This window comes from Monodon monoceros, unplaced genomic scaffold (genome assembly GCF_005190385.1).
Source record: "Monodon monoceros isolate NGI ecotype Baffin Bay Population unplaced genomic scaffold, NGI_Narwhal_1 Super_Scaffold_1, whole genome shotgun sequence".
Lineage (NCBI taxonomy): Eukaryota > Metazoa > Chordata > Mammalia > Artiodactyla > Monodontidae > Monodon > Monodon monoceros.
Genome location: NW_021703765.1, coordinates 86,265,582 through 86,277,691, shown reverse-complemented (window position 1 = coordinate 86,277,691; position 12,110 = coordinate 86,265,582). Strand labels below are relative to the sequence as shown.

Genomic DNA, 12,110 nt, shown 5'->3' with positions numbered 1-12,110 from the left:
TTTCATTTCTCTTGGGAGAAAACCTAGGAGTGGAACTGATAGGCTGGAGAGTAGGTGTACGTTTAATTTTGTAAGAAACAAACTGTCTTCCAGACTGACTGCTAAGGTTCTGCATTCCCATCAGCAACGAGGATTCCAGTTGCTCTGCATCCTCACCAGCGTTTGATACTGCCAGGTTTTTCTTTTCTTAAAGCCATTCTCAGAGATGTGTAGCAGTAGCAGATCACTGTAGCTTTAATTTACATCTCCCTAATGACCAGCAATGTTGAACATCTTTTCCTATTTATTTGCTATCCATATGGTGTGTGTGTGTGTGTGTGTGTATATATACATATATCTCTCTCCATATGTATCTTCCATGGTGAAGTAACTGCTCAAATCTTTTGTCCATTAAAAAAAAATTTTTTTTTGTCCACTTTTAAAAGTTGTTTTTCTTATTATTGATTGAAAAAAATCTCTGTATAATCTAAGTACCAGTCTTTTGTCAGATATGTTCTTCAAATATTTTCCATGCCTTGCTTTTCGTTTTATTAACAATATCTTCCAAAGAACAGACGTTCTTGATTTGATGAAGCCTCATTTATTTTTTTTTATAATTTGTAGGCTTTGGTATCCTAGGGAATCTTTGCCTAAACCAAGCAAAGATGTTCTATGTTTTTTTCTAGAAATTTTATAGTTTTGGGTTTTACATTTGGGCCCATGATCCACTTTGAGTGACTTTTCATATACAGTATTAGTAACAGTTCAAAGTTCATTCGGCTTTGAACGTTTCCCCAGTTCCTCCAGCACCATTTGTTGAAAAGACTGCCCTTTCTCCATTGAAATCCCTCGGCACTCTTTTTTTTTCTTTTAAAATTTTATTTATTTGTGGCTGCGTTCGGTCTTCATTGCTGTGCGCGGGCTTTCTCTAGCCGCGGGGAGCGGGGACTGCTCTTCGTTGTGGTGCGCAGGCTTCTTGTTGCGGTGGCTTCTCTTGCGGAGCATGGGCTCTAGGCGCGCGGGCTTCAGTAGTTGTGGCTCACGGGATCTAGAGAGCTGGCTCAGTAATTGTGGTGCACGGGCTAAGTTGCTCCGCGGCACGTGCGTGGGATCTTCCCGGACCAGGGCTCAAACCTGTGTCCCCTGCACTGGCAGGCGGATTCTTAACCACTGCGCCACCAGGGAAGCCCCTCTTTTTTTTTTAAAGAGTTCTCCTCTCTATTTTTAATTAATTAATTAATGGCTGCGTTGGGTCTTCACTGCTGCGTGCGGGCTTTCTCTAGTTGCGGTGAGCTGGGGCTACCACTCTTCGTTGCGGTGCGCGGGCTTCTCATTGCGGTGGCTTCTCTTGTTGGGGAGCACGGGCTCTAGGGGCGCAGGCTCAGTAGCTGTGGCACGTGGGCTCAGTAGTTGTGGCTCACGGGCTCTAGAGCACAGGCTCAGTAGTTGTGGCGCACGGGCTTAGTTGCTCTGCGGCATGTGGGATCTTTCCGGACCAGGGCTTGAACCAGTGTCCCCTGCATTGGCAGGCGGATTCTTAACCACTGCACCACCAGGGAAGTCCCTCCCTGCACTAAGAGTCCCGCCCGGCACTCTTAGTAAAAATTAATCAACTATGTACATGTGGGTCTACTTCTGGACTCTCTATCCTACTCCATGGATCTATGTGTCCATCCTTTTCCCAACACCACACTGTCTAGTTCACTACCAACAACACCTTCATAGGAAACACATTCCTCAGAGCCCAACAGGGACATCACTCCATTTGCCAAAGCACTGCTGACTTTGAAGCAGCTTCTCACTCAGGGCACATGTTGTCTTTAGATCTGTGACTAAACTGCAACTCAGGATGTAAATGTAAACTCCTTTATTTCCGTCATTTATTTTTGTTTTCTACGGTGACACCACAGACGGCAGGTGTGTCCAGGTGAGCGCCCTGTCTCCTGGTTACATGCTCAGAGGTCTTGTGGCTCTGCGTCTCTCCCTCTGTCCACATCTGGCCCCTTCCTGCTTCCCACGCATGGGCCTAGACACCCATAAACACACTGCCCCGCCTTGTGCCCGGTTGTGCCACGGCGCCACGTCCACACACACGGGCAAACCTGCCGCTACGGCATGTGGGCACCCTGTCCGTGGAGTTGGAGACGTGCCCTTGCACCCCCTCCCTCCTCCTGGAACCACGGTGGGGGATTTCAACACACTCTCTCCCAGAAAGCACACGTGGAAACCATCCTCTGCACCCCTCAATGTCCTCGGTATTTAATGAAATGCAAACTAGACCAGGACTTTCTGTACCAATGGAATGGAATTTTTTTTAAGAAGCCAACAGCTACTGCAGCGTCCTGGGTCATGCATGCCACCAAAAGCACCCAGGATCAGGGACAACTCACAGTCAAGGCTCCAGGTGCCACGGGTGAAGCGAGGCGCTTGTTAATGGACTGGAAGGTGGCAGCGGGGACGCCGGCGATGGTGTTCACGATCACATTTCCGCTCACTGTGCCTGCGGGGAGAGGACACGAGGTAGGAGAGCAGGAAAGAACTCACCTCCAATCGCGGCACCTCACCCGTGAGACTTCTTACCCGCGGGCATGCTTGTCCCTGTGACGGATGTCTTGATGGCTCCTGCCTGCTGAAAAAAGAAAACCATTTGAATTTCAGGTCAAGCTTCGCCCTGCGTGAACACTCCAAAGCCTTCCCCCTCATCAGGATCAAATCCAAACCCTTGGTCGCGGTTACTCGGCCCGCACGGCTGACTTCAGCCCCCTCCCCCCACCTCCTCCCACAGTGCTGAGTCTGTCCCTCGGTCACCAGGCTCCGGCCACACCGACCCTTCTGAGCCCCAAGTCTGCCAAGTTCAGGGCCCCTGTGCTGGCCGTTTTCCATTCTTTTCTGACTAATGTCACTTGGCCACAGCCCAGGGGTCAGCCCTGCAGAAGGTCTCTTCCTGACCACCCACCACTGTTCTCGTGGGCAGGGAGCAGCCCTCACACCAGGCAGGTGCTTAGTTTTCTGAACAACGAAGAACGGAGCTGCCAAGTGCACATCGAACGCCACTGCGGCAAATGTAACAAAGAACACGGGGTGGAAATGACCCCGTACAACAAGACCGTCCCGCGCCGGGCAGCAGTGCTTCCCCACGTGGGCCTCTAACGTGTCACCAGGCACACACAGAGGGAACGCGGCAGGGCACGGCGGCGACAGCGCAGGGTGCGTAGGATCGACACGTTGCCTTTCTTTTTTTATGCACTTCACCACCTTCCTCTCACGGGCACTGAAGATGCACACGCGCGTGCACAGCTCTGGGGGAAAGTGGGGCAGGGTGGGGAGAGGGAAGTCTGCACTAACAGTACCTGCTCTTCGAGTCCGTAGGGACAAGAGAGGGTGACCTCTTCACGCTTCACAAAACCCTAATTCCACACCTCCCGCTCACCTCCACCTAAAAGAACGGCCTCGTCTCCCACATCGCTGCCCAGTGAACCCAGCCCAGAGGGCGGAGCTGACCCAGCACCGGAGAGACGGGGTGAGGCATGCGCTTCCTTGAGGGGGAGACTGGAGGAGACTGGGCTGGCCTCCCACTTCCTCTGGGAGGAAGGTCCGCGGGCTGGAAGCCACAGGACCCTGGACAGGGGCGCGCTGGAGCTGACCGCTCTGTGTGCCTTCTCACCAGCACTGCAGCGCTGCCCACCGTCGTGATCGCAGGGGGCGCCTTCGGCGGCGGCGGCGTGGGCTGCGCCGGGGGCTGCGCCTGGGCCTGGGGCTGGATGGCGGGCGGCCCCGCAGGCTGCTGGCTGCCGGCCGACGGGGGCTGGGGCAGCGGTGGGGGCGGCTGCTGCGGTGGCGGTGGCTGCGGCTGCGGCGGCGGCGGCGGTGGCGGCGGCTGTGCCACGGGTGGCTGCTGCGCCTTCTGCTGGTCGGCCAGCGCCTACGGGGCAGGAGGGAATGGAGCCGTGTGGAGGAGCTGGCCCGGGGGGCGGGGGGGGACCCCTGGCCCCCGGCCCCTGGCCCCCCTCGCGGCCCTCCCGCCGCCCGCTGTACCACACACACCTTTTTTTCCTTGGCGATGCGCTCCGCCCGGAGGGATGCGACCTGAATAGGAGGCAGGGGTTTGTCGTAGTTGATTCCACTAAAGACAAGGGAAAAACGAGAAATAAACTGCGAGTTCTAAGTAGACAAACGCGCTAGAAATCCAAAGTCCTCATTTCCGACGACGCCGAGTGCCGGGACGCCAAGGCCGGGGCCCGAGCGGCTCGGCCCTGGAGAGGAGAGGCTGCCAGTCTGCCCCAGACCACAGCGGCTCCCACTCCCTCGCAACAAGGACCACCTGCCAGAGGCGGGCCCGGGCCCGGTCCCCTGCAGCAGCGGCACTCGGCACGGCGCCTGGATACCACGCGTCCCCGAACACGTGGGGCAAGAAAGCCTCTTGGCGCCGTGCTCCTCACTGCAAACCAACCGCCCCCGCCCCCAAAGCCAGGCCTGCCCCCGCCTGCACTGAGCGCCAGCCCTCGCCCCGCGGAGAGCAGCCGGCCACCCGCCCAGTGCCGTGAGCGGCCCACAGCCCTCCGCAGCCTCTCACAGAACCCTTGCTTCCAGGGGCTCCTGGGCTGACGGTCACCTACCAGCCTTGAATCCTGCCGCGGGAGGCTGGCTCTGCCCTCGTGTGCCGCCTCTGCATTTCGGGGCGGCGCAGGTGCCGCTGCTGCGCCTGTCTGGCCCCTCTGGACACCAGCCCTCCCGCGTCATGTGCCCTAGCTCACGCAGTGTGTCCTCTCCCATTCTCTGACCTTGCCCACGTCAGTCCACTCAGTCCCCCGACCCCTCGAGGAACTCCTGCAACCCACCCTGCCGCCCCCATATTCGCATGCTGGCCCCCCTCACCCCGTGTCTCTCCATCACGCCTGGTGGTAAAGCCACAGCCTCAGCGCACTCCCCACTCCGCCTGCCCCAGGCCTCCACCACTGGGGGGAGTCCAACCGCTGGGCATGGCGACGGTCCAGCCGCCGCAGCGGTCCCTGCTCCACATCCAGCTCCCTCCCAGGACACACGGCCTGGCCTCCCACTGCTTACAGACCCTGACCCTGGCCACTACCTAGAGACAACCCCTCGGCACACCTGGCCTGCATGTGGCCAAGGCCAGCCCGGCTCCACCCTCATCCTGTCTGCCAACCTCTCCCACTGGCGTCAGACACACAAAAACAAAACTGAGCCACCGAGATGCCCTCCAGGTCTGCATTCACCTTGCAGCCTCTCTCCAGCTCACTCTGATCGGCCTCACACCACCCCTGCTTCCGCCCAAACTGCGGGCCACCCCTGTGCTGCCCTGCTCCCCGCCGTGGTGGCACCATCCCCAGACCTCCTCCCTCGCATCCTGCAGGCCAGCCTTCTATTCGCCCACCCTGCCCTCCGTGCCTTCCCACCCGCCGGCCCTCACTCGGAGGAACAAGTGTCCCTTCTCGCACCCGCCCCGTTCTCCCCAGCTCAGCCAGGCTAGGTTCTGTTCCCCTTCAGGATGAATCCTCGCCCTCCGTAAGGATTACTCAGAGTTTGTGTCTTGTGCGAGAGAAACAGGAGGGCAGGACTGGGCCCGCCTCGTTCACTGCTGAACCCCGGCCCGGCCTGTTTTTCTTGTTAAGAAAACCGATTAATGAAATCATCACCAATTTGATCAATACACACATACGGAACACGTGCTCTGCGCCTCTAGCCTCTAGAACCCCTACGTCCACGGAGCTCATGCAAGATGCTGAAGGAGTCAAGTAAAAAATGCAAACATGATCCGCTCCAGGAAGAAACACAGAGAGGGGCTGGGGCGCGAGTACCAACAAGGAGAAGGTGACGTGTGAGGGAGGGCCTGGCGGGGGGCCGACGGGTCCAGACAGACGGTCCCAGATGGAGCGACCCGCAAGGCCGAGCCAGCCGCCAGGCGGAGGAGCAGGCCGTGGAGGCCGGGGTGCACGGAGCGGGAGGGCAGCACAGGCCTTGGTCCTTGGTGCGGCCGGGGGGCCCTCAGCAGGCACAGGCCCGTGTCAGGCGGTATCTGCAAAACCTACCTGGTGACGAGGAAGGCTTGAGCCAGAGGAGCAACTGGGCTCCATCTGAACATGTGTTTTTTCCCGATATTTTATTAGAAAAAGGCAAACATGCAGGAAATTGCAGGGATTTTATAGCAAACGCCCATGTGCCGAGCAACTCAGACCGTACAGTTCTCTTTCCCTCTGTCCGCTCTCTCACACCTACCCATCTCTCTACCCATCTACCCAGTCATTTTTCTTCCTTTGCAAAATTTCAAGGCAAGAACACTCACCCCAGGTCTTCCCTGGTGGCGCAGTGGTTGAGAATCCGCCTGCCAACGCAGGGGACATGGGTTCGAGCCCTGGTCCGGGAAGATCCCACATGCCGTGGAGCAACTAAGCCCGTGCACCACAACTGCTGAACCTGTGCTCTAGAGCCCGCGAGCCACAACTGCTGGGCCTGCATGCTGCAACTACAGAAGCCCACGCGCCTAGAGCCCGTGCTCCACAAGAGAAACCACCGCAACGAGAAGCCCACGCACCGCAGCTAGAGATAGCCCACATGCAGCAACAAAGACCCAACGGAGCTATAAATAAATTAAATAAATAAACAAATAAATAAATAAATAAAAAGAACACTCACCCCCACCCCCAACCCCGGTCAACTGGGTACATTTCTAGGGCGGGGCCAAGCAGACGTATGCCAGCTGAGAGGTGGCAGAGCCGCTGTGACACTGTCAGACTGCAGGCAGGACACCCCGTCCCATGAACGGGGACACGAGTGTGCCCGGCCCGCCTCACCTCGACACCACCCCCAGCTGATGGCTGGACACGCCATTCGCACAACAATTCACTGAACTTGTAGGGTTTAAGAAAACATTAAAATGAAATCATTTCAAATGATGAAAACTGTGTCACACATACAGAAATACCTTTCTGCCAACACGGAAGCGTGCTTGGGGTTTTTCTGAAAGGGATTCATGCCAAGCCTGTAACACACAGAGAGAGAGAGGATTACTGAAGAGAGGACAATGCACTGAAGAAGGAAGGGAAGGCCAAGGACACACAGAGGAAATCAAGCCCCCGACCCCACGGAGCCGGCGCAGGGGCGCGGGCCGCGTACAGAGGCTTGATGGGGGGGCTCCTCTTGCCCGCAGTCATCTTCATCAGGTCAAAGTGGCTCGTGTACAGCTGGGTGTGCGTGGCGTTCTCGTCCTGAGCGTACATCTGGCCCGTGCGCAGAGGACGGTTGTTCTTACTCTGAAACAGGATGGGGGTGGCACAGCAGGGTCAGACGCCTACCCTGCGAACAGGGTCCCCGACTGGGAGGTCTAACGTGAAATCCCCGGCTTAAACAATGAGTCCCTTCTTCCCACCCTTCTCTCTGAGACTCAACACAGATGGAACAGCAACGACACAGTGGCCGTCGTCCACCGACCACAAACACACTCCCCAGCCTGGGCTACGCCTTCCCGCCCGTCCCGCCTCCAGCTCGGCAGACAGCAGTGAGGCCGAGTGGCCGGGTTGACACAGCCAGCGGCCTGCAGCCAGCGTGCCTTCACCCTGGTCGGCCCCGGGGCACCAAGTGGCGGCTGTCCCCCAGTTTGGAGACAACTGTTTTTAGAAAAATGAAAACCAAGATTCGTTAAAGCGTGCTTATAGAAACAAAATAAGTAATTTCCATGAATTAGGAACCCAGGAGCAAACTTCATCAAAGCCCAGGATATCTGCCGCTGCCACGCATGCCCTGGCCCGTCCCAGGCGCGAGACGCGGTCATCGCTCCCACTCTATGACTGGGCGCCGGCCACAGGTACACGCCAGCCCGACGCCGCGTGCCGAGGCTTTCTGCATGGAGGCCACAGACACCCTTCCTGAGGACAGGCGAGGAGCTGAGAGGCAGCAAGGCAGGGACAGAGCAGACGGAGGAATGGAAAGAGACAAATGCAGCTCAAGGGAGACGAGGAGAGGCAACGCCCTGGAGACCTCCTCAGCAGCCACGCGGACTCGAGGGGCCTGGCTGCCCCGCAGGTGGCCTCCTGATGACAGACACCACGTACTCGGCTGTTCTGCACTCGGAGTCTCTGATGCCCGCAGCTGGGACCAGAGTGTCTAGCGCCTGTCAAACCGGTGCAGTGGCCAAGACCCCGGGAAAGCACAGTGATGCACGAAGGGGTAGGCACCGACAGGCCCCCCTTCGATGAAGCTAACAGCACAGAGCCGTGCCCGTCTACACACCCAACCCGGGAGGGAGGACGAAGCGCTAGGACGGCGCCGGGCCACAGACAGACAGCACACAGAATCTTCCAAATGACGCAGCAGCGCAGATGCTCTCTGTCAGGCAAGATCTCGGCGCAGGGACTCCGGCCGGCGGGAACGGGGACTGGGACTGTGTCTGCCCCAGCTCAGGGCCGCGCCCAGCACCCCGCGCCCCTCCCTCCCCCTCGCCGAGCCACGTGCCCCGCAGGAAGGGGGCCCTCACCTTCCCCTCCTCCCTCGGGATGAGCACGTTCTCGTAGCGGTTCCGGCACTGCTTGGAGGAGCGGTAGATGCGGCTGCAGGAGTTGACGACGTCGCTGACGAGGTCCCAGTTGGGCGTGTGGGCCGGGGACACGACTGTGAGGTTGAGCGGCAGCTCGAGCAGCTGCTTCACGGCCTGGAGGACCAAGGTCAGGCGCCGCGGGTCAAGGTGCTGCGCGTCAGCGGCTTCCCCGCCCTCCCAAGGGCCCTGAGGACGCAGCCGGCCCAGGCCGAGGCCCAGGACTCACCTGCAGCAGCGCCCAGTCCTCGCTGATGAGCCACTCCGGGTTGTCGGGACCAGACTCGGCGGCTGGTTTGGCAAAAGTGGGCAGAGGCTTGGCGAACTGTGTCTGCTGCTTCAACAGGATATTCTTCTTCTGCTCCTTCCCCTCTCGACGGATCTTCAACATGCCGGGCGTCGCGCGGTCGAACAGTGACCGCGGGGGCACCACGGCCTCCCCGTGACGCTGCTTCTTCTTCCTGCCTGCGGCTGCACGGAGAGGCTGCTTCAGCCAGCAGGTCGGCGGGGAAGGGGGGCAGCAGGGCCGCGGAGGAGGATTACCGAGGCCACCGGGAGCGCCGAACCCTCTCCCGCCACAGGAACCCACCTGACGGGTCCGTCTTGTGTCTCCGGCGCTCCTTCCTCACGTACACGGGCGGCAGCTTGGACTCCGGGATGGGAGTGCTTTCGTACATGAGACACATGACCGAGTCGATGTAGATGTCGTTGTCGTCCTGGGGGGGCGTGGGCGGCGTCCAAAGCTGCGTGCGGAAGGGAGAGCCCTGAGCCGTGTGGCCCCAGGAGCAGCCGCCCGACAGGGCGGGAGGCGGGAGGCGAGCCCAGGGACACGGGGAGGCGGGCACTCACCGGCATGACCTCCGTCTGCCCGTCGGCGCCCTCATACACGAACTCCTACAGGAGAAGGGGAGCTTTTCAGGTCCACCCAGCCCTGGCTTCAAGCTGCAGCCACCAAGCAGCTACCTTCACGTCGGTCAAGTCTTGGAAATAAGCTCGCAGCGTGGCTGCCGAGAAGCCCCGCGATGCGTCTGCGCCCCGGCCAGCGGGCAGCGCGGCGGGGAACGCCCGCGCGGGTAAGGGGAGCCCTCGGGCACACGTACCGCGCGGCAGGCGTCCTCCCGGGTGTAGGTGAGCAGCTGCTGCTCGGGCTCGCGCCGTGCCCGGGCCTCGCGCTCCCGCAGTGCCCGCGCGTGCCGGGCCTCCCACTCGCCCACGGCGGCCAGCACGGCGCCCTGGAGAGACAGCGGTCGTTCCCATTGCCGCCCACGCCCCCCACGCCCCCCAGCCCTGCCCCGCCCCTGTGCTCCCGGCCCGGGCCCTTCTCTTTGTCCCCAATACGTGACCGAGGAAAACTGCACCTGCAGGTTCCTGAGCCTTCTCCCTTCCAATCAGTTTGTACACAGGTGGGTCTGGGTTTTATTCCTTTAATTCTAGGCAAGTCACACACTTAGTTCCAACCCAGTTTAACCCTGAAGAACTTGAGATTCTCACGTGTTAAGATGGTCAGAAGCTCCTTCTCTTACCTCACTATTTCTCTCCTTGTCTTGATCAGTGGAAGTATGGAATAATTCCAGGTAATTCAAAGCATACTTTTCAATTGGTGTGAGCTGTTTCAAGATGTATTTTTTGAATACGGTTAACAGCAAGTTCACAAGGATTTAGTTCCTCTTATAACCCCCCCACCAACACTTGAATCAAAACAGCGACTGTTCTTGGTCAAGATGAACAAGAAATATCTCCCAGAAGGGTCACATGTTTAAAGTATTTAGGTGCAGAGAAGCAAATGAAGTAGAAAATGCCAAACCTGTCCCATGAAGTCCGCTAACTCCTCCAGTGGCGAGGGCTCCTCGCCCCACCGGGAACCGTCGGGGCGCCGAGACCCGGGCGCCAACTCCTCTGCCGGCTCGTGTGCGTCCTCCTCCAGACACTCGATGCTCTTGAGGGCCTGCAGGAAGTGCGCCCTTAGTGGACGTGACTCGGATGCGCTTTCAACACTTCAATTGAGGGGTACAGCCCTCACAGCTGACTACGTGCCCACACTGTACACCGAGCCTCCCACGGTGATGCCTGCTCTCCTCGGCCCCCCTCGCACGCCTGAGACGGCGGCGCCGCGGGCACAGGGAAAACGGGCACGCCCCCGTGAAGAGCCACAGGCACACAGGCTGACACGCACAGCCCGGCCCCCAGACTCAGAGAACCGAGCAGGATGGGGCGTCTGGCTGCATCTCACACCCGCCACCCACCACCCTGCCCCGGTCCTGACCATGAGAACAATTCTTCGTCGTGCACGAGATACAGGCCGTGGTCTGTGGTGAAGACAGAAACCAAGCCCCCAGAAAACGTGCTGCAGACGGCGACAGACACGCAAGGGTCAGTGTCACCACAGTTCAAGAAGCGCCCATTAGACTAGCAGATGCTGCACGTGCCTCTCCCGACACCCGACAGCCAGGCTGGCAAATGCAGACACACGCTCACATCGGGGTCGGGGCTGGGGGGACCCTGCAGCTGAGAGGATGTTGGTTAAGACTGGTACCTCTTTCCAGGGCAATTGGGCAACATCCGCAAAGTTTAAAATGTAACCCTTCCTCACACGATACCCAGGAAGTATTTCCAGACAGACCGTACATCTAAGTATGAAGAACAAAACACTGAAACATGGAGAAGAAAATAAAGAAGAACCTCTCTTAGAATGCAAAAGCACCAACCATGTGATAAAGATGGTCTGCTGGGTGGCATTAGGACCAAGAATTGCTGCTTGCTGAAAGACAGCATTAAAAAAGGCAAACCACAGGTTGGGAGAAGACATTTTACATGTATCCCACAAAAGCCTCGCATCCAGAATACAGAAAAAAAGCCAACAAGCCATTAAGAAAAAAAAGAATCCAGTTAAAAAAAAAAATAGGAAAAAGACACGAACGAGCACTTCATCAAAAAGCATCCACGCTGCCAATGAACGCAAAGCTCACCAGCCAGGAGCAAACTGCACTTCAGCCAGGGATGCGCCCACACTGTCCCCCACGCCTGCACCTCTGAACCGGCCCCCAGTCCAGGGTCAGCATACAGCCAGGCGATGGTCCCAACCCACATGTCCGCGGGCAGCCCGTCTCCATCCCCCTCGTCCCCCAGCCATACCTGGCCCCTACTGTCCGGACCCGGAGGTGCTGCCCCTCCACCCCTAACACTCCTCCTGGACACCGCATGGCACACCATCTCCGCAGGGTGATGGTGTGTCATCTCTCCTGTCACTAGAACAGAAGCTTTGTGGAGGACGAGAGTTCTTTCTCTCAACGCTATACCCCTTCTGCCTACAACAGTGCCCAACTCACAGTAAGATGTTCAGCCAGAACGTTTCACAGAACCTGTGTGCTGAAACACCACACTGTGCCAACATCCCAGAGATGCACTGAGAGACCACAGCCAGGGTATGTAACACACTCACATTCCTCAAACACACATGCCTTCAGGCCTCACATGTTTCTTCCACGATCCATGTAAGATATATACTTTTAAAATTTATTTATTTTTGGCTGCGTTTTTGGTCTTCGTTGCTGCGCACGGGCTTTCTCTAGTTGCGGCGAGCGAGGGC

General features: G+C 58.2%; 1 protein-coding gene across 8 annotated transcripts in view; it reads right to left on the bottom strand.

Moving 5' to 3' along the window:
• EP400 (E1A binding protein p400) overlaps positions 1–12,110 on the bottom strand; it is a 113,423-nt gene that overhangs the window by 20,211 nt on the left and 81,102 nt on the right. For 6 of the 8 annotated variants that reach the window (XM_029226902.1, XM_029226913.1, XM_029226919.1 and 3 more), the window contains 13 exons: positions 10,329–10,469; positions 10,048–10,131; positions 9,625–9,756; positions 9,374–9,418; positions 9,114–9,267; positions 8,754–8,995; positions 8,468–8,641; positions 7,111–7,247; positions 6,920–6,976; positions 4,024–4,102; positions 3,644–3,901; positions 2,560–2,608; positions 2,370–2,479 (listed from right to left, as the gene is read on the bottom strand). In XM_029226902.1, coding sequence (XP_029082735.1) covers positions 2,370–2,479; positions 2,560–2,608; positions 3,644–3,901; positions 4,024–4,102; positions 6,920–6,976; positions 7,111–7,247; positions 8,468–8,641; positions 8,754–8,995; positions 9,114–9,267; positions 9,374–9,418; positions 9,625–9,756; positions 10,048–10,131; positions 10,329–10,469 — 1,662 coding nt within the window. The remainder of the gene's footprint in view (positions 1–2,369; positions 2,480–2,559; positions 2,609–3,643; positions 3,902–4,023; positions 4,103–6,919; positions 6,977–7,110; positions 7,248–8,467; positions 8,642–8,753; positions 8,996–9,113; positions 9,268–9,373; positions 9,419–9,624; positions 9,757–10,047; positions 10,132–10,328; positions 10,470–12,110) is intronic. The other 2 variants (XM_029226909.1, XM_029226923.1) reach the window with 1 other exon arrangement.